The following is a 23,176-nucleotide window of genomic DNA, read 5'->3' on the forward strand; positions in this document are numbered from 1 at the left end:
AGCATTGCTGTTCTGTCAAACACATAAGGCTACGGTGGCGCTATCTATGCTTTTCATAGTGGCTGTTTTGGTTATTTTAATGATCCATAGATAGTTGAACAAAAAACTTTCAAGCTAATTCCAGCTGAATTGACTGTTATTTAGCTACTAATGTTACTTGGGTACTGCGTTGTAGTGTGTCAATCAATTTTGGCCTTATCCAAATTAACGAGAATCGCGTAAATTCGTAATTTCAAAAAATTTCACCCCCATGTGTTTTCGGCGAGATACGTTTAGGCCTTTAAGGCACCGATAAAGATGTTTCGGTGAGTTTTCATTGGTCAAAAGTTTGATACCCCACTGCACGAAAACGATACAGCTGACACTTTCTGTAAAAGCGGGATCACACTGTGTAACGAAGGATATAAATTGGTAAAAAATGTAACCAAATTAAGTTGAGAATAATAAATTGTGAGTGAATTCTCAAAGTATTATCATGTTTTACTCCTTCATTTCGTCCCAACTCGGAAAGTTCCTGCTACTCAGCCAAGTGTTCTTAAGAAAACTTCCACAGTTATATAAGGGCTTCATTGTTGATTAATCATTTTTGCATGTGTACAGCGTGTGGCAGACACCACAAGATCATCGAGCATCGGGATTTGAAACCCTGGGCGTTTACTCCTCTTTGGGTCTCTACGTGATAAATTGGGTTGTTCAGTGATGAAAAATTCACAGTTTTTGTAGCACTTTTTTTCCAGGTGTAACACGATTTTATTGTGCTTTAATATCTTTATTTTTCAATATATCCAGCTTTTTAAAACCGATAATTGCTGCCGAAACAAGGCTCGCTGTCTGATAGGGGTAGGTCTATTTGACATTTGGCTTGGATCATTTATATGGAACGGACCCAAGCCAAACGTCATATAGTTTGATCCTTATCAGAGAGCGAGGCTATTTGCGGCAGCCATTGGCGCTCGAAAAAAGCTGGATAGTAAATGGTTAAAAAAGATTTCATTCAGCCGACTCAATGACCCAATAAAGCTTTCAGTACAACTGCATTATCTTGTTCGACTTTCGTTTAACGATTCTAAATTTTGACCATCTGTTTTACAGTTTGTTGCGTTGTTAGACTAGTTTTCGTGCTCCTGGCCGTCTGCCTTCGGACTGCACGAAAATCGCATTTCGGTTCTCAGTCGCTTCAGTCTCTTCGTGAATGTGCATCCGAGTGGTTTGTTTCGGCTGCGGAGTGCCCGTTGTGTGTTGTTTTTATTTGTGTCACGAACAACCGTCATGTTGTTTTTCTGCTGCTTCAGCCATTAGCAGCTTTCAGTGCGGAAACTCCGGAAGTAGCCACTAAACTCTAGTAGTGCACATCACATCAGCAGGACCACATAAAATGGCAATTATCGAACAATACGTGTTGATTATCAATCTGAGGAAAAGTTTTCTGATAGACTTCTTTTAGGCTTGCCCGAGCCCTTTCTTTTGAAAGCAGTGATTTTTCTTTTTGTTGTGTTGGGTTTCTCTTGATTTTGTATCGATGCTCCCGGGAAGGCAGATCTAAGTGCGAAGGGGAAAATCTGGGATGAATCCCGTGGTCCAGTTGCCTGTAGATGTACAACGATTGCTAGTAACAGGAGCAGCAGCAGATTCGCATCCGGTGGGCAGCTACGTGGAAAGAAGTCGATAGTTGTAAATGGTATCAGTTATGTAATTGTGGTTCCTTGCCCGAGATCGCTTCAATGTGGAGAAAGAGCTATTTGCAGACAGCACTCCACGACACATTCAAGCTAAATTGCAGGCCGTGCAATAGCAGCACACAACGCCTATCGCTTACCATCAGCAGCTACCACCCTTGTCCTATCTTCTTCCTACCTGCTGCACCATATCACCCCTCTGCAGACGTTGTCACCGAACCGGATAGCAACCTCGTTTCTGGTGTTCCATTTTGATGCTTGATGGTGTTGTTTGGCTGTGGAAGTTGATCAGCTGGATAAACAGTCGGAGGATCAAGAAACTCAGACTACCTGAAACTATCTGAATTTGATTAAAAAGGTATGTACAATTGTCTACTCTTTTTTTAATTATATTTAAATTAACAGATCAGTTATGAGCGTTAACTACAGACACATGAAAACCGACCACTATTAGCCGCTCCTAACCAGACTATGTAGGTACCGAAGGTGAAGGTTCTTTTTATTTATAAACAAGTTCCGCGCTTTATTCGCCTTCTCTACCGCGAGTTGCCCAGCTTTTAGTCGATGCGCGCGATTACCTACTTGAAATCAGAGGTTTTTAAATTGCTTGTCCCAAGAAGCATATTTGGTTAATGTTATAACATAACATAGATACTATTAACTTGGCTGTCTAAAAAAAGTCTCCATGTTTGGAAGAAGGTCTTCCAAGTCTCTTGTTGTATTGAAATAGTATTTAAGGTTACCTCTTTCCTATATCCCTTGCAGTGAATCCCGATGCAAAATTCTAGAAGAACCTTCAAAGACTATTGCACAATTATTTCAGAGCATCTTCAGGAATTTTCTTCTTATACCTCGAGGAAAGATTTCAGCAATTATGTTTGTGATTACTCCAGAGACTTCTTCTGAAATACATTCAGAGACTCCTCCAGGCATCGCTGCACATATTTATCAAGAGATTTCTATAATATAGATGGGGCCCAGATAGCCGTTGCGGTAATCGCGCAGCTATTCAGCATGACCATGCTGAGGGTCGTGGGTTCGGTATACACATGCAAAAATGGTCAAATAGACAAAGAAAGCTCTCAGTTAATAACTGTGAAAGTGCTCATAAGAACACTAATCTGAGAAGCTTTGTTCCAGTTGGGACGTAACGCCAGAAAGAAGAAAAGAAGATTTCTATAATTTCTTTCTTTTATTTTTATATGGATGCTCCATAATTCCAGGGAATCAAACGAAATTTCCTCCAATAATTAGTAAGAGATTACTCCAGGCTTGATTCTACTTACTTTTTCTGGTTTCTCCAAAATATACTACAGAAGTTCTCCAAGAAAAATCTGCAAAGTTTTGTTTCCCAGTTTATAAAGATTTTCATAGGATTCACCTATGCCGTTATCCCTGAAATTTCTCCAGGTTTTATATCAGGAAAACTATGAAGAGTTCTTCCAAAGATTATTTCTAAATATATACGATTAGGAGTTCCTCCCTCAAAAACATTCGCTGGGAAATTATCCATCGTTTTATCCAGGCACTCCTTCTCAATTTTTCACTTCTCGAGTACTTCCTACACAAATTTCACCAGGAATATCTTTTTTAAGACACGGACACCGTCTTCAGCCATTTAGCTGCACAGACTGTAACTTAACACTAGACAACGGACAGGCATGCTTCAATAGTACAGCCGAGAGAAACATACCGAAAAGTTTCAACGGATGCAGCGGGAATCGAACCCACACCCCATAACATAATGCGCTCATTGCCTTATGACACTAACCGCACGGCCACGAAGCCCACGCTGGTTTCTTTCGATTGATTCGATCATCATCTCTGAAAAAAAAACTCCTGGACTCCAGAGGAAATCTTGTTGGATTTTCTATTTCGGAGATAATTCGAAATAGAAAAACCAACAAGATTTCCTCTGGAGTCCTGGAGTTTTTTTTTTCAGATATATTGCAGAAGTTCATCAGAAATTCCTACCAAAGTTTTATCAGAGATTTCTGCAGTATTTATCATAAAAATACATTCTGGATTTTTTACAATTATTTATGAAAATATCCATGACTATTCCCTGGATACTATTTTTAAGAACTTCATGTAAAAATTTCCCAAAACAAATTCTTGATATCTATTTCAAGAAATTTTAGGAGGAATCTCTAGAGCAATTCCAGAAGGTATTCTTAGAAAAATTCCTTTACGACAATGTTGGAAAAAAGTGCTAGGAAATCTGTAGAGGAATCCCTGGAGTAATTATTGCTTAAATACTTGAATATGGCCTAACCGGAAACCTTGGATGAAATCATAGCGGCATCGATACAAGAAACAATGATATACAGTGACTCAATTTCATTTTCGTACGGGGCACTGTTTCCATATCAAGTTGGTATAAAACTATTAAATGGTGCATGGACTTCGATATACTTTATCAATAACGAAGGTCATAGGTGTCATCTATTGTTTGGCAATAACAAACTGCTTAAGTCTTTGGAATAATGGAAAAGTATTGAGTTTGTGACTATAATTGACCCAATTCCATATTCGTACACCTAACAAAAAATATATCTACAACATACAAAACTAATTTTTAATGGACTAGATGATTGCTTAAGCTCTTCGTTGTGTTGTTTAGATGTAGTAGAGTACATTTGAAAAATTTATAAGCGGACATATTTGAAACTTAGGTAAATTTAAGAAAAAAACCACTTTTTCCATGTTTTTGCTAAAATATTCGATAAGTCTATTGTTGGACTTAAATTTTATTCAACATCACGTCCTTAAGAATGATTAATGCGAATATTGTACAAGTTTCAAAAAATTATAATCAGTTTTAGAGTAGCTAGGAGTGGATATCGACAACTTATAGTTTTGGAACATAGGTAATAATTTTTTTTTAACAAATCAATAGCAAAACCTTTGGTCAATTTCTCTCAGTTTGGCTCCTAAATGGATATACATAATCCATAGTTAATTTTCCCATCAAAACATTGCGTAATTATTATTTTTAATTTTCATTTTACTACCAAACATGATTACAGAGATTTATAGAATAAATATTATTGCCGTAACCGCAACACAAACGCTTTATAAAATGATGAAAACAGCAGGACATATTCTAAAAAAAGTATATCAATGCTCTCTACTCATTCAATTTATTTTGTATTTATCTTACAAAATCAATAAATTGCAAAATTGGGTGCTATTTTGAATATAATTTGAATAGTAATTCAAAGATAATTGAATATTGCGATAACATCAATTATGTGGAGGTTTGTACAGCGTAGTTTAGGGTACTTTATTGTAAAATGAAGTTCGTAGTTCAAATTCTTTTTACAGACAAGTTTCAAAATTAACCTTTACCTGTTGTTTAGAATGAAAATTTGGTTTAAATTGATTAAAAATATCATGTTAGAAGAGTTTTGAAGTTATTGCACAAGAATTTTCAGAACTCAAAAGGGATGAAAACTGTTTATGATTCCTGTAAGCTGTATACAGTTCAACTAAATTTCTATCAGAGCTCACGAATATAATTAATAGTCTGGATCAAATGACAATAATGAACGTTATTGTTAGAATTATTGGATTTTATTGCAAAAATCATTGGAAAACCAGAATTTCCCTCCCCTTGGTTATGCGACCTTGCCGCGATGGGAGGGCATAATCCATTAGCCCATATGATGGAAACCAAAGGCGTAACCTGTAGTGGTGGTATCACATTTTGGCATTTTTTGCTTAAAGCCGCGTCATAATTCATATGGCATAGACGCAATAATATCTAGGATGTGATCCAACGGACATTCTGCGTCATTGATAGAATTGATGCCCATTTCAAATAATTAATCTATTCGATGTGGACATTAATACTATTGGTGACGTTCAGTTTGCCTTTTGCTAACCAGAATGATCCGTAGCCACTCTTACTATTAGCTAGCTAGATACATCGTAGGGAATACTTAGGAACTTCTAGGAAAATGACTAGTAGATTCACTGAGTAGAAATAAGTGGCGACAATCTTATTTTAATATGGTTTTTACATTGCCATAATAAGAAATACCTCTTCTGTAACAGCGGTATAAATAATCTAATTCCAGCTTCATTTTCGCAAAATTTACAAGTAGAAAGTAGGCGTTGTGAAGCATTGCATTTGCCACCGAAAAGTGAATCTTGTAGGAGACTGTAGCTTCTATTATCTATCTGTAGACTGTAGCTTCTATAAAGCTATCTATTAAGGTAACTTTACTCTTCAATATTTACTATAAAAATGACTATGGAAAGTAAGACGCTGAGATCGATCATTAGGGTACACTTGCTAGTTTCGAAAATTGTTGAACAGACAAGGAAAGCGAGTTTTTCTTTTAGGATATATGAACGTAATGACCAATAAATACTTTTAACAACAAAAAATGAAATTAACTAGAACTACTACTAAACAGCCTAATTTTGTTAAGACTTGACGACACTTGACATTTAAGACTCTAATCTTACGTAAAAGACAATAGTAATCAGAATAACACTTGAATGACAAATTATTCAAAACCATTTCGACTAGACAGTATTAGTAATGCACTACTATTTCAAACAAATTCTACACTACTATTTCGAACAAATTCTAATGGAGATGCTGATTTTCATAATGCTTCCTTTTCTCAGAAGCAAGGGAATATGGGTACTTTTCAAAAACTACCACGTCACAATACTAATAAAAACAGTGTTCATGTGGGCGCCATTGCCTAGTCCGTCTGAGTATTGGTCCTGGTAGAGGGGAAACTTGGCAAAAGCCAGACCGAGGGTTCAGCCTTGACAAGTTAAGCTGTCAGGCAGCTCCAACTGAATACCATACAAAAAAAAAAAAATCATTGGAAAACCAGAATTTCTCATAATTTTACCTAAATTTCATATATGTCCGCTAATAAATTGTCCAAACATCCGAGCATCATAATAAAGCACTTCAGCAATCAAATAGAGCTTTAAAATTTAGTTTTGAATGTTCAACGTTTTAATTTTGGTAGGTGTACAAATATGAAATTGGGTGAATTTTAGACATAAATTCGATACTTTTCCATTAATCCATAGATGAACGTAAATGGTAACATTTTGTGATTGCCAAATAATAGATGACACCTATGACCTTCAATGTGGATAAAGTATTTTAAACTCAATACATCATTTAATAGTTTTTTACTAACTTGATGTGAAAACAGTATCCCGTACGAATATGAAATTGGGCCACTGTATTCCTGGAGAATTTGGAACTTCAAATAAAAGATTTGAAGAACCTTTGGAGGAATTCCTGAAGACATTGTTGGTGAAATATTTAGAACCTTCCTGACATTATCTTCAGACAAATCATCATCAACTTGAATTCTTGAAGGTACCTTGCACGAAATTCTTGGAGTAATCTTTTAGGAAGTCCGTGAAAGAATCACTAAATGAAATCATAAGAAAATCTTCATACACACTTAAAATAAATCGCAGTATCCTGTAAAATAAATCACCGAAATTGAACTGTAAACAACAATATTACAGATTTTCTTGTGAAATCTACTATTTTACCGACAAAATCCGTGAAATCAACTATTTTACCGGAAAAAATCCGTGAAATCTATTATTTTACCGGAAAAAATCCGTGAAACTAACAATTTTACTGTAACCCTGTGACATACTAACGAACAGTTCGGTAACAGCATTATTTCCACCAAACTTCTGTGAAATTGTGTGACAGTCGTTCTGGCAGGCATGAGCTTCCTTTTGTTGCAGTTTTTGCACATCACTAACAAGCAGTGTAAGCTGGCTTAGTGGTAGCAAGCCTACTTCCTGATCGGTAGGTCGGGAGTTCGATCCCCGGTCTGAGCCATTTTCTAATTTTTCTTTATGATCTCGTTCAAAGATTTTACAGATTGTTCGGTAATTTTTCACCGAAGCTTCAGCTGTTGAGATTACGGTGAATTTTTACCGTAATCCGTATTTTTTTAAGTGTGTAGCTATGTTTAATGAATACTTTGGCTAAATACCGGATTATCTGAAAATGAAATTATCTTATCTTCTGGTTCTTGTTTTGATTATTTATGTTTGTTTCCGTTTCTGTTTCTGTTCTGGAGTTATAATCCGAAAAAGCCTGCAGAAATTCGTGGGAGAAATGTTAATGGCATCTACATTTGAGAATAGGGTCTTCTTTAGCCGAGTGGTTAGAGCCCACGGCTACAAAGCAAAGCCATGCTGAAAGTCCGTCCAGGATCTTTTCGTAATGGAAATTTACTAGACTTACCTGGGAAATGACAATTTAGGCAAAGAAAGCTCTCAGTTAATAACTGTGGAAGTGCTCATGAGCTGAGAAGCAGGCTCTGTCCCAATATGAACGTAATGTCAAAAAAGAAGAAGAAGATAAAATGGAACTAATAGTAATTTCAAATTCACTTTTTGCGCCATGTCAGTAGTAGTACGGCTCGCCGTCCAATGTCAGAAAGTGCTCCGTGTGGCACGCTTTGCAATCCCCCGCACTAATCTATCGAGACGTTCGTCCGACGGACAAAGGGAACTGCCCGGCTGCATTGAGACTAAATCAAGATTAGTTTCGAACGCGATTAGAATCGATGAACAAGTAAAGGTGCAAGCTCAACCGCGGCAAGATTTTTGTGGTGCGTGCGTTTCGGGGACTGTTGCGGTTCTAAGGGCTGCTGGATCGCTCTGCATTTCTAGTAACAAGCTGTGCTTATCCGGGGATTAGGTTGCTGTACGATGCAAACAGTGAAAAGCTGTAAGTTTTTGGGAATCATTCATATACATTTTTTATTTGTTTCATCGAATTAGTCTTTCTAGAGATGAAGTAACTAATGTCGTAGGTATCACGTGTGAATACAATTATGAAACATAGTTACACTACTTCAGTCATCTAGCAATCAGAATTTGCCGTGGAAAGTAAAAGCGCAGTTGATAGTTTGTTACTATTATTAGAATTCTTTATTTTGGCAACAAGCAGGCTGCACTATAAATACGTAGACTGGTAGCAGTCCATTGCTTAGATGCGAATGGCGAATATAAGTTGTAAAACACAGCTGTTGTAGACATGCAGGTGACACATTTTAATGCTATGCTTAGATAATAAAGCATAGTGCAAAAGTTACCTTTAAATGTCACATTTCATATGATATCTTATGATTCCTAAGTTGTATCTAATATTTATCCATTATTTGCTACACTGATGTGATAAAAATAGTGTTGTGTTTAATTAATATTTGGCTAGGACTATAGTTTTGATTCGTGCAGAAAAGGCCTAAAATGCGCAGAAATGGTGCCTAGCATGCACTTTACAACAGACGAAACTTTTTTTTAACCGAGCTTTGCACAACCGTATGACTTCTGACACTCACAAATTTGATGAGTTTATGGGAAGATCGTAATGGATTCTGATTAAATGCTTAGCGAAGACCTGTACATATATTTTTCGGTTTCCTGCACAGATCCTGCACTGAATTTCTCATAACAACTTTTGAAGTTTTCTAGCTAAATCTACTAATTGTTGGAAAAATTCGAGGGACATTTTTATTGACCTGACTAATTACTTGAATGACCTTTAACGAAACCTTTGGTGGATTCCTGATAAATTTCTGATAAAATATTCACTTTGTGGACTTCGTGGCCGTGCGGTTAGCGGCGTCAGTCGTTTAGGCGTATTGTGAGTGGCACGAAGCATGGGTTCGGTTCCCGCTCCAATCGGTGGAAACTTTTCGTCAAACGAAAAATTCATCACTGGGCTACTGGGTGTTTTGTGTTGTCCGTTGACTCATGTTCGTGATTGTTCATTCTGTGCAGCCTTTGGCTGAAGATGGTGTAAATTGTCTTTTGACTAAATGTCTTCTACTTATATTCTACTATGTATTGAATATGCCTCTCCATGGGTCCATCATACAATATCTTCGGTTGATTCATAATTATAATGAGATCCTAGGTAAAACACTTCCAAAATTCTGCGCAAATGTCTGGTGATATTTTAAATGACACCTTTTTTGTACATCTGATATGACTCCCCGAGTTTTTCTGAAGACATGTTTTGCAGCTCTACATGTTTTTTGTCAGATCTATTGCTGCTCCAAGATCCTGAAGATATTTATCGCAAGGTAACCAGTAACCGCCAAAACAATTTTCAAGCGTTTGCGGCAGACGTAATAAGCCAACATCCAAAGATATCGTTTTCTAACGACTGAAAAAATATCCTAATCAATGATTTAGCCGACCCAAACAGTCACTACTTGGTCATGGAATGGCGTTTCATGGATCTCGAATAAATTTTTCGATTCTCACTCCAGTTGGAAGAAACGAAAAATTCTACGCGTGGCTACTTTGTGCTGCGTGTTATCTGTTAGTCAATGTTAGTGATCGTTCAGTTTGTGCAGCTTTTGGCTGAAGACGGTAAACATTATCTATACAAAAAATATCAATGTAAAGAGGTGTACATATTGGCAATACTGTTGGGTCTTCTCATCTCGGACTTGGCGACCATTAGGTCTTCAAATTTTAAAGTTGGTAACAAAATAGGAACTATTTTCGTATGCATAAAAATAAATGGCAAATAAAGCTCTCAGTTGATAACTGTGGAAGAATTCATACAACACTTAAATTCTGTTCCAGTTGGGACATAACACCAGAAAGGATAAGAATAAGTTTTTTAGCTTTTCTGAAATTTCTGAAATACAGACCAGAAACATAAAACGTCAATGCGCCATAATGATTTTATGCACAACCCAACCCAAAATGGTTTCAATACACCAAATTAGCTATCACTACCACAAGATCCACAAGTCTCAAATCACGCGAAACAAAAAAAGAGGCTCGTCTCGAACTCTCGAACGATATGGTGAGGTGAGGTGGTAAATGAAGAAGCGCGGTTCTGTTCGCGTGCGTCATTTTCAATAGACCAGTTTTTTGTCGCTTCGCCACACTACCAGCGCACGTTTTGACGTTTTGACCGAATTAGCTGAGGCGCAAAAATGACTCGACTCATACACGGACATCCCAATAAACAAATCAACACATTTTGGGAGAGCATCCGAATTATATATAAAAAACAGCATGGTGTATTATCACTGTACGACGGCACACGGGTGTTGTCAAGCGGCACAACTTAGCACTAAGCTTGCTGCTTGTTTGAGACACGAAGTTAGTGAAATATTGCTTCGCTCATTCAGTGAAGCATGCTTCTTATTTCGCACTGAAGTTTATGGGGTTTGATTATCGCTTGCACACGCGACGTCTATCAAGGCGAGCAGGTAATATGCTACTGGTCAATGTCGAGGACAAATAGAGCCTTTTTTCCGTTACATAATGCTATTTATAGATAGTTACCTAGAATTTCAATCGTCGCTTCATCAAACAGATCAACAGAACAAGTTTTTTTATAATTCTTGAGCTTTTTTCCCTGGAATTCACCTACTTCGTATAGAATTTCAATTCATCTACATTTCACAACATTTTCAAACATGATGAGTCACAGTCACCATTACTATATTCTGGGAATTAAGGTTAGGAATTCCTCAAACTCCTCTTCTCCGTTAAAAGGCATTACGTAGGAATCTATTCGTAAGATTTTGTCTGGGAAATTTCTCAGAATGTCATGGGAAAATTCAACAAGAATTCCACGGAAATTCAAAGGAAAATATCATTAGTAAGCAAAATAGAATTTCTGCGAGAATTCATAGAAGAATCCTTACAGTGAATCCTGCTGTAAATTTTAGAGACAGTAGAGATTCGTAGTCGACTGCTCCACAGGTTATTCAAGAACTGCTTTATCGCTTTACTGCCTAACACGAATTTATCGAGATAAAGCTTCAGGAATTCTTGCAGTGTATTCTTCAAAAGTTATCTCAAGATTGTATTAAGAAATATATTTCGCACACAGGATTTCCTTCAGGCAGTCGTCCAGAAATTCCTGCAATTATTCCTCCAATGATTCTTCCAGAGATTCGTCCAGAAATTCCTCCAGGGATTTCTCAAGGTATGCTCACACAAATTCTTCCTGAATTTGCGTCAAGAAATTCGTCAAAATTTTGCCTGAAATATTATATCCTCCAGAGATTTCCCAGTATTTTTTTCACCTGATCCTTCATTTGTTATCGCAGAAGATCTTCCAGAGATCTTAATAGTAATTCTTTCCAAAAATAGCCCCAACGATGCATAACTTGTTATTCCAAGGTTTTCGTAGAAATTCATTTCGAATATTTTCTAGGAAATGCTACTAGAATTATTCATTGCTGGGCCTCCCGGATTGACAATCCAAAGTCTTACTCACTAGGCTAACTTAAAACTGCAAAACATGAACCATGAACCTACAAAAATATTATTCAATTGATTTTAAAATTCTGCAGTTCATACATAGTCAAGTATATTCAATCGAGGGCTTATTGGCAATCTTCCAAAAATGGCCTTTCCTTACACTCTGCGGAGCAGATTGTAAACAAGAGTAAATGTAAATTTGGATGATGAATATAACTCAACCTGCCTCTCTCGACCTTTGGTTCAAGATAGTAGCCCTTTAGCTGAAAAAAGTGAATTGATGCTGCAGAGATGCATTTTCTGTACTGAATCACTTTCCACAAAATAACTCTTTCTATAAGCACCCAGTAGCCGTGGAGGTGGTGAGTATACGGATGGTAAACAAACCGTGATGGCTTCTCTGCCCGGTGTCACGGACTAGGAAGGTTTTTTTTATCCAACACGTGTGTTTGCTTCCTTCCGTTGGATAACAGCTCGGTATGCGGACAACAGGAAAAATCGGTGATTGGTAGCTTAATCGAAAACTACAGCGGCCCGGCCTGCACTAACTTTTGCACTAGTGTTGGACTGTTCGTTGTTTTTCGGTTTCTACGAGTCGACATCAGGCCGCTATTGAAGGTGAGATGGATCGAGCTATTTCTTATCACGACCACGAGAGAGGCGCACATTCAAATATAAATCAATCAACTCGGGTTCATCAATTTGCCAGGGCTGGTAGCAGGTCTCTTTTTGGCTTGATCTCTGTTTTAATGTAAGTCTTTAAGGTGATTATAGAACGATGCCACACCTCAAATTTTCAAGAGCACAAGATTTGAGAACCAAACAGCGCTCCGCGTAGAAAATCTATCCCATTAGTCATCACCAGCAAGCAAGCAATTTGATTGGTTTTCATCGCGAACTGTTGTCAGATACTTTCGTCTTGTGCACTTGAAAATTCAAAGTTTGGCTTCGTTTTATAATCACCTTAAAAAGTATCTTTTTTAACCGAAGATCTTAGAAGTCTCTATTTTCCCTCCCCTTGGTTGTGCGACCTTGCCGCGATGGGCCATTAGCCCATATGATGGAAACCAAAGGCGTAACCTGTAGTGGTGGTATCACATTTTGGCATTTTTTGCTTAAAGCCGCGTCATAATTCATATGGCATAGACGCAATAATATCTCGGATGTGATCCAATGGACATTCTGCGTCATTGATAGAATTGATGCCCATTTCAAATGATAAATCTATTCGAAGTGGACATTAATACTATTGGTAACATTCAGTTTGCTTTTTGCTAATCAGAATGATCCGTAGCCACTCTTACTATTAGCTAGCTAGACACATCGTTATCATGTACGACTTAGGGAATATTACTCTGAGGAAAATGACTAGTAGATTCACTGAGTAGATATAAGTGGCGACAATCTTATTTTAATATAGTTTTTACATTGCCATAATAAGAAATACCTCTTTTGTAACAGCGGTATAAACAATCTAATGCCAGCTTCATTTTCGCAAAATTTACAAGTAGAAAGTAGGCGTTGTGAAGCATTGCATTTGCCACCGAAAAGTGAATCTTGTAGGAGACTCTGTAATAGAAGGCTAAGGTAACTACTCTTCAATATTCACTATAAAAATGACTATGGAAAGTAAGACGTTGAGATCAATCATTAGGGTACACTTGCTAGTTACGAGAAATTGTTCAACAGACAAGGAAAGCGACTTTTTCTATATGAACGTAATGACCAATAAATACTTTTAAAAACAAAAAATGAAATTAACTAGAACTACTACTAAACAGCCTAATTTTGTTAAGACTTGACGACACTTGTCATTTAAGACTATAATCTTACGTAAAAGACAGGAGTAATCAGAACAGCACTTGAATGACAAATTATTCAAAACCATTTCGACTAGACAGTATTAGTAATGACACTACTACACTACTATTTCAAACAAATTCTGATGGAGCTGCTGATTTTCACAATGCTTCACAATTTCTCAGAAGCAAGAAAATATGGGTATTTTTCAAAAACTACCACGTCACAATACTAATAAAAAACAGTGTTCACGTGGGCACCATAGCCTAGTCCGTCTGAGTATTGGTCCTGGTAGAGGAGAAACTTGGCAAAAGCCAGACCGAGGGTTCAGCCTTGACAAGTTAAGCTGTCAGGCAGCTCCAACTGAATACCATACAAAAAAAAACTTAGAAGTCTCTATTATAACTAAATTGTTCTGAACTTAATTTTTGTAATGATTCCAATTACCAAACTTTAGAGACATCAGATAAACCTTTAGTGACTGTTACGCGACTATTTCACAGATTCTTCAGGAATTTCTTCTCAGATTTCTCGAGGAAAAGCTTCAGGAATTCTGCAAGTAACTGACATACTTTTAGGGATTCGTCCAGAGACACCTTTGGTAATTCGTCCACCAATTTTTCAAGAAATTCTTTAAGTTGTGTGAGAGTTTGTTACTTAGTGATTCCTCTTTTTTCAGATTCTTCAAAATTTGCTTCAGGAAATGCTCGAGCACTCCACTGCTTCTACCTCCAGTAATTCTCAGAGACTATTACAGGATTTCTTCTAAATATATTTTGACTAATTCTTTCCCCAATTTCCCCAGTTGTTATTATGGGAGTTCTTCCAAAGATTTCTACAGGACTTCTTCCAAAAAAAAACCCCAAGAAGGTTAATTTAAGAGATGTTGAAAAAATTCGTTACCTACAAGAATTTCAACGCGAATTCTTCGAACTATTCTTCCAAGCATTTACATATGAATTCCTACACGAATTCTTTCACATTTATTCCCAGGAATTGCTCCAAAAAATTCCTCCCAGGAATATTCGGAGAAATATATTAAATATTCCTTAAGGCCGCACGGGACGTCATTATAATCATCCTATCCATTTGAAGAAGCAGATCTCAAGTACCACTCAATATAGGGATGTGAAAAATTTATCACTATATTCTATATATGAGGTGCACAATCGATTAAATTTTCAGCTTCATCGGTTCACTAAAACTCGAGATTTGCTTCGGCAAAGTTTTGATGATAATTGTTAGAGTGAGACAAAGATAGGGAAAATAACACGGTCTCCCGTGTCCCCTTAAAATATATGGTTTCCTCTTGAGTGCATCCAGAAATTTCTCTAGGAATGAGCATTTCATCCAAGGATTACTACGGCAGTTCTTCTAAACAATTTCTCGAGTAGTTTTTCAAGTAAAATTTTCCTTGTGCAATTTGTATTATTCTGGTCCATCACGGAGTAGCAACTACTGATTCTTGCATAAATTTTTATCTCACCTTAAAAGCCATTGGTAACCATTGGTAAGCCAGAGAGACACTTAGTCGCTACCATCCCTGAATTTCGTCTCTCGTACCCGAACGACCGCGTGGCTTCGTGATTGCCCGCATCAACGTCCGTCGTCACCACAGAAGAAGAGCGCGCGTCCGCGGCAACTCCGTCATTACTCGTAGATGCTCTCATTCGCGTTCCGTCATCAGCTGTTCTTCTTCAGAGCTGTACCCGAAAGCGACCAACAACGACCAATACGGTGACGGACGGTGTTGCTTTCCAGAAATCGTCAGTCGTGATAATGAACTTCACTCGATAAGGTTGAAGGAGAGCTTTGGCTAACGTCGCAATTGCCGACATGGTTTCGTTTTCTGATAATCCTGAAACAAATTGTACCTATACACTGCATTAACCACGAAATTTTCACACGATAATAATCCCCGTTATTCTTAATTTCAGCCGAGAAACCCGATCCGGAAGTTGTCGGCAGCAGCAGTAGCAGTACACCGGCCGCCGCCACGATGCAGCAATCCACGCGAACCGAGATGCGCCCGGTCAAGTACCACTACGCGGACTCGTTCTGGTGCACCTATTTGATCTCGGTGTTCGCGGCCAGTATTGCCGAAACGGTCACGTACCCGCTGGACCTCACCAAGACCCGGCTGCAGATCCAGGGCGAAGCCACAGCCGTAACCGGTGCAATCAAGAAGGTAAGCTCCCAGATGTCGTAGTGCGATCGCTAGTTTATTTTACAAGTATAGTTACGTTTTGGAGATTGATAGGCAATGCTGCGTTTGATTCGTTCTCAGGCGATCTGGGGAAAGACGTTATCAATCGAGTGTCAGCTAGTAGAGGGGTGTGTAGGAACGGTACCCCCAATTGTGATTAGATATGTTGCGCATTGTGGCTTAGTTATTGTTAAAACAACAGAATTGATCAAATTGTTATTTTGTTCGTACCTACTGATAAACCTACACTTAGGCGAAGCCAGGTTTTGCAAAGGGGGAGGGGATGCGAATGATTAAAAAAATAGTCACACAGATCCCACTTATTCTGCCGTTATAACGCATAATTGTCCCATGTTACTTTTTGTTCATTTTGACCTTTTGTCATCAAACAGTTTATTTTAACGTATAATTTTAGAAAACACTTACCAAAAATTAACTTTGTTCGGAAACTCAATGAAAAGCAAGCCAAGTCAATTTGTCCCATTGATGAATTTCCACGCATAACTGTCCCACTACTGTATTTCTACGCATAACTGTCACACTATACAATTCGCTGCGCTGATCTCTAACAAAATACAGGGGATAGGCAAAATGATTGAGATAGGCAAAATTTTGCCCAAATTCAAATGCTTATAACTTTATGAAAAATGGATGAAATTGGATGCATCTGGAAGCAGTCGACGGCAAATTTGGTCCAGTTTTAGGAACTTCCTTGGCCATGCATATTGGCCACTGGACACCGGAGATGTTCCGGATTTTCTGAGATCATGTCCAAATGTCATTTTTTCTGTCGCTTGTATTTTTTTGTGGTGTAAAGTTAGATAGATGTTTGCAATTTTCCTAGAAACTAGAACTAATAGGAAGTTGAATGCTATCGGACGCATTAAGATTGGTTGGAAATCTTCAGAAATATGACCATTTCCGTAAAACTGGTTCCGGAAAGCATGGTCAGTCATGTTTGTATTTCCAATCATGTAAATATTATCCGGAGCTATATCCAAGCGGACACCAACCTTAAAAATGATGTTTCCTGCAGCGTATTCAGAACCATTAGATGCACAGACCACTCTATAGAACGTTCCAGGTGCCCTGGGGGAAGTGGTCAATTAGGAACATATCCGGAACCATATCAATATGGGCATCAAACTTCATTATTTTCAAAGGTTATGCTTTCCGAAGCATTTCCAGCATCACCGGCTGCCATAACCACTTTATAGTAGGTTCCAGGTGCCCCGGGGGATGTGGCCTAGTCTTTGGAACCGCGGTCATCGATTACAAATTTACCGTAATTTTGAATTCATCGCGGGAAGTACGGAAGTAATCCCACTTGAAGAATCAGTAACCACTTTAATTTCGAGTTCATGGCTTGCGACAAATCAACTTCATGATTTACCAAACCAAGTCTAAATAAAAATGGTTCGACCGTTTTTGGATGACCTCGTCACATGCTGGGTTGTTCCGAATACCGGTTCACTGGTGGAAGTGGCCATTATATTGGTGAATCTAAAACCTGGCTTGCGACATATCAATTTTCATGAATTTTTAGATTAAATCTAAAGATGGTTCAGATGCATTTGAATGACTTGATCACATGTCGGATTGTTCCGAATTCCCATTTTCCTGGGGGAAATGGCCACTAAATTGTCGGTTCTGAAACCTAGCTGGCAACATCAAACTTCATAAGTTCCCAAATCAAGGCTAAAGAAGGGTAACTCAAACGTTCTTGGATGACTTGATAACATGCCAGGTTGTTTTGGATACCCTGCTTCCCAGAGATAGTGGCCTTTGTATTGGTGGTTCTGAGACCTATCTTGCGACATATTAAATTTCATGAATTTGAAAATCAAGTAAAAAGAAGAATAGTTCAAGGGGTTTTGGATGACCTGGCCACATTCTGGGTTATTTCGGATAACTGGTTCTTCGGTGCAAGTGGCAAATATTTGGCGGTTCTAAAACCTAATCTGCGATTACTTCGCAAACCAAATCCAAAGAAATGTTAATTCGTGTGAATATTTGTGTCGTGAATTTTGAGTTGAATATTTACTCCGGAATTTATTACATCTTATAAACTCTCTAACTTACTCATCCACTCTTTCTTTCACTAACTCATACATTTTCTCAACAGAAAACTTTGCTCTCCATCCCAAACTATAAAACCGTATTTCTTCACTTCCCCACACGTGGCTCCGTTTGGCACATGTCACTTGAGCCTTCATTAGCTGCCTTAACATAGTATTGATGATATACGTTCTCTACATTCAGTACAATATATACATAAGAACGGTCATCTACAGCCAGGCCCGGATTTGGGGGGGTGCCAAGGGGGCAAATGCCCCGGGCCCCCCGATTAGAGGGGCCCCCCGATTAGAGGGGCCCCCCGTGGAATCAAAAATAAGAACAAAAAACATTTAAACAATAATTTGTCCTTTAAAGTCAATACTCGAATATTTGAGTAGATTTTTTTATTTGCCTAATGTATAAATCTCACAGGTTTAGTCTATCTCTATCCTTCGATAAATTACAAAAAATCATGAATGTTGAGCCAAAGATTTCAAAATTTTTCTCTAATTAGTTTTCTAAAAATATTGAAATTAAAAATGTGCCTCAATTTTTTTGCTTATAGTTAACTTTGAGTGTAATCCATAGAATATAAATCCTATGTTTTTTTCAAAATTGATTATAAAAGAAAATTTCATAGTTTTAATGATTTAAAAGATCCATATAACAAGCTAATTATCAAAAACGCTTTAGTGAAAGGATTAACAACTAAAAAGAAGAGATACATTTGATCAATTGCATTTAAAAAATGGATATTCATAATATCAAGCACAGAATAACTCATAAGAACTCTCTATCAACTTTAAAAGGATTCATAAGAGATAATCGGTTCGTTTAGTATCTTGAAATGTGTGATGCTTCAAAATTTATGAAGGCCAGAATCTTTCGTGGATATGAGGTGTCCGGGGAAGAAGAGAAAGTTTTTTTGTAAGAAGCACAATATAATTGTGGAAATATATTATTTCGAAAAATGTGTTTATCATTATATAAATTAGTGTTTTTGTTCGTTTTGGCTTATTATTTATTTAGTTGGTGTTACATCAATTAATTTGATAAAACCTCGTTAACGATGTTACGCCAATTTACTCGGTCCAAGGCTGTGTCTCTCCAACCTCGATTTTGGCCCACGTTCTCCAGATCTTGTTGCACCTGATCAAGCCACCTCGCTCGCTGTGCTCCCCGCCTTCTTATGCCAACCGGATTCGACGCGAACACCATCTTTGCAGGATTGTTGTCCGGTAGTCTTGCAACATGCCCTGCCCAGCGCACCCTTCCGGCTTTCGCAGCCTTCTGGATACTTGGTTCGCCGTAGAGCCTAGCGAGCTCGTGGTTCATTCTCCGCCGCCACACACCGTTCTCCTGCACTCCGCCAAAGATCGTCCTAAGCACCCTTCGTTCGAACACTCCAAGTGCTTGCAGGTCCTCTTCCAGCATGGTCCATGCTTCATGTCCATAGAGGACCACCGGTCTTATAAGCGTTTTGTATATGGTACATTTGGTGCGGGGGTGAATCTTTCTCGACCGCAGCTTCTTCTGGAGCCCATAGTAGGCGCGACTTCCACTGATGATGCGTCTCCGTATTTCACGACTAACGTTGTTATCAGCCGTTAACAAGGATCCGAGGTAGACGAACTCATCAACCACCTCAAAAGTATCCCCGTCTATCGTAACACTGCTTCCCAGGCGGGCTCTGTCGCGCTCGGTTCCGCCTATCAGCATGTACTTTGTTTTCGACGCATTCACCATCAGGCCGACTTTTGTCGCTTCACGTTTCAGGCGGGTGTACAGGTCTGCCACCGTTCCAAATGTTCTGCCGACAATATCCATATCATCCGCGAAGCAAACAAATTGGCTGGATCTTGTGAAAATCGTACCTCGGTTATTGAACCCGGCTCTCCGCATGACACCTTCTAGCGCGATGTTGAACAGCAGGCACGAAAGTCCATCACCCTGTCGAAGTCCCCGGCGGGATTCGAACGAACTGGAATGTTCGCCCGAAATCTTCACGCTATTCTGCACACCGTCCATCGTTGCTCTTATTAGTCTTGTGAGCTTCCCGGGAAAGCTGTACTCGTCCATGATTTTCCATAGCTCTTCGCGGTCGATGCTATCATAAGCCGCTTTAAAATCGATGAACAGGTGATGCGTTGGGACTTGGTATTCACGGCATTTCTGGAGGATTTGCCGTACAGTGAAGATTTGGTCCGTTGTCGAGCGGCCGTTGATGAAACCAGCTTGATAACTTCCCACAAACTCATTTGTTATTGGTGATAGACGACGGAAGATAATCTGGGATAGCACTTTGTAGGCGGCATTCAGGATAGTGATCGCACGATAGTTTTCACATTCCAGTTTGTCGCCCTTCTTGTAGATGGGGCATATGACCCCTTGCTTCCACTCCTCCGGCAGCTGTTCGGTTTCCCAGATTCTGACAATCAGCCGGTGCAGACAGGCGGCCAACCTCTCCGGGCCCATTTTGATGAGTTCAGCTCCAATACCATCTTTACCAGCGGCCTTATTATTCTTGAGCTGGCTGATGGCATCCTTAACTTCCCTCAATGTGGGGGCAGGTTGGTTTCCTTCATCCGCCGTGCGCCGTGACCCTCGTCGCCTGTGTTCTCCGTGCCATTCAGGTGTTCATCGTAGTGCTGCTTCCACCTTTCAATCACCTCACGTCCGTCCGTCAAGAAGCTTCCGTCCTTATCCCTACACATTTCGGCTCGCGGCACGAAGCCTTTTCGGGATGCGTTGAGCTTCTCGTAGAACTTTCGCGTTTCTTGAGAACGATGCAGCTGTTCCATTTCTTCACATTCCGCTTCTTCCAGGCGGCGCTTTTTGTCCCGGAATAGGCGGGTTTGCTGCTTCCGTTTTCTTTTATATCGCTCCACGTTTTGTCGCGTTCCTGGCTGCAGCATTGCAGCCCGCGCTGCATCCTTCTCCTCGAAAACCTGCCTGCATTCTTCGTCGAACCAATCGTTACATGTCCTCCTTTCCACGTACCCGACGATGCTCTCGGCTGCGTTGTTGATGGCTGCTTTTAGGTTGCTCCAGCAGTCCTCAAGAGCTTCGTCAAGCTCGCCCTCTTCCGACAACGCTACCTCGAGATGCTGCGCGTATGCGGCAGCGACGTCCGGTGGGGCAGTCGCGCTAGGTTATACCGAGGCGGGCGTCGATACCGTACATTGTTGATGACGGATAGTTTTTGGCGCAGTTTCACCATCACTAGATAGTGATCAGAGTCGATGTTAGCGCCACGATAGGTTCTGACGTCGGTAATATCGGAGAAGTGCCGTCCATCGATCAAAACGTGGTCGATTTGTGATTCCGTCTGCAGTGGTGATCTCCAGGTGTATCGATATGGGAGGCTGTGCTGGAAGTAGGTGCTGCGAATGGCCATGTTCTTGGAGGCGGCAAAATCTATCAGTCGTAGGCCGTTCTCGTTCGTCAGCCGGTGGGCGCTGAACCTTCCAATCGTCGGTCTGAACTCCTCCTCCTGGCCAACCTGAGCGTTCAAATCACCTATGATGATCTTGACGTGTGGCTTGGGCAGCGATCGTACTCGCGTTCGAACTGCGCGTAAAATGCGTCCTTGTCATCATCAGTGCTTCCGGAGTGAGGGCTATGCACGTTTATGATGCTGAAGTTGAAGAACCGGCCTTTGAGCCTCAACTTGCACATTCTTTCGTTGATCGGCCACCACCCGATCACACGCCTTTGCATATCACCCATCACTATAAAAGCTGTTCCCAGCTCACGTGTGTTGCCGCAGCTCTGGTAGATGGTATGATTACCTCTAAACGTTCGCACCATCGAACCTGTCCAGCACACCTCCTGCAGCGCTACGATGTCGAAACCGCGGATCTTCAGTACATCGGAGAGTATGCGTGTGCTTCCGATGAAGTTGAGAGATTTGCAGTTCCACGTACCGAGTGTCCAATCGCTAGTCCATTTCCGTCGCTGTGGTCTTTGCCGATTGTTCCGGTCCGTATTCTCCCGTTGACGTTCCTGTGCTGATGTGTTTTTACGGCTGGCTTGCAGGGCCTGACACCAACCCCCTAGATTTCCGGAGGACCATTCCCCCTAAATGTTCGGAGGGCCATAGTGCGCAGTTTAGCTTAGAGTCCTTCTCTGGCACTCGGACGATGATCAGCCGCCCCTGACATGGGGAACAGACGCTGTTGTGAGCCGCTCCTAACGTGGAGTACAGACGCTCCAGGTTTGCAAAAGCAAACCCCCCCTTCCCTGTCAGCATACGACCAAAGTTCCCACCGGGGGTTGGTTACCCGATCTTCCCTAAGGTTACTCGTACCCCGGCCAGTACCGCGAGGAGGTAGGGATAGGAGTTGCTGGGCAAGAGGCTAAGGACCGCACAGAGGGGTCTATTTTATTCCTTCAGGTACGCGAGGTACCAATGGTACGCCATGCCCAGCCATTTACCAACCTCGTTTTGGCTTAATTGAGAACAATTAAAAGAGTGGAAAGATGCAATTTCTATATAAGGGAGAAAAACGACTTTGGAGTTTTTCTGTATTTCTTCACTTCATACAAATTATGTGGAACCCAAAAAACAAGCCAATGTTCTACAAATTATTATTTTCCCATTGGACGGAAAATTACCTAAAATTACTATTGAAACTGTTGAATTTTTCAACTTCATTTTACACTTATACCCCTTTGAATTTAAGCCCCTCATATCTTTGGACCTAACATCTCATTCAAAACTCAAATTCAATACGTTTGTTCATGGAATCCCAAAACGTGCTCAATTTTGTATTAAGGGGCCTCCTTTAAAAGATCTGACCTGGGCCCCCCGAAGCGCAAATCCGGCACTGTCTACAGCAGTATGCTTAGCACATAATTGGTCACTACTATCAGTGGGACTGTTATGCGTAGAAATTCACCAAAAACCCCGTATTTCTGAAATTCGTAGCTAAATTTACATTTTTTCCATAACACAAACTCTTGACTCTAATGAACATGCTATTCTTTATACTATTGTAAAGATTTTAATTTAATTTATCACACCTCTGGTCAATACGAGGCCTAAATGTGTTAAAATCTTTAAACGCGTTTTTCTCGATTGCGAAACATGGGACAATTATGCGTATAACGGCAGTATTGCTTTGAATCAAAACTGGTAGCGAACCACTTTTTAAAAAATTGGTCACTATATTCTACC

The 23,176-nt window shown here is 39.8% G+C and overlaps 1 protein-coding gene across 3 annotated transcripts in view; it reads left to right on the plus strand.

Moving 5' to 3' along the window:
• Window positions 1–1,170: 1,170 nt before the first annotated feature.
• Window positions 1,171–23,176, plus strand: part of LOC5568941 (mitochondrial uncoupling protein 4) — a 29,461-nt gene continuing 7,455 nt past the window's right edge. Inside the window, exons 1-2 of one of the 3 annotated variants that reach the window (XM_021847482.1) lie at window positions 1,171–2,034; window positions 15,671–15,921. In XM_021847482.1, coding sequence (XP_021703174.1) covers window positions 15,733–15,921 — 189 coding nt within the window. In that variant the 5' untranslated portion in view covers window positions 1,171–2,034; window positions 15,671–15,732. Of the gene's footprint in view, window positions 2,035–8,225; window positions 8,422–15,456; window positions 15,604–15,670; window positions 15,922–23,176 lie in introns of those variants that run through there. The other 2 variants (XM_021847481.1, XM_021847480.1) reach the window with 2 other exon arrangements.

Source organism: Aedes aegypti, chromosome 2 (assembly GCF_002204515.2).
Source record: "Aedes aegypti strain LVP_AGWG chromosome 2, AaegL5.0 Primary Assembly, whole genome shotgun sequence".
NCBI lineage: Eukaryota > Metazoa > Arthropoda > Insecta > Diptera > Culicidae > Aedes > Aedes aegypti.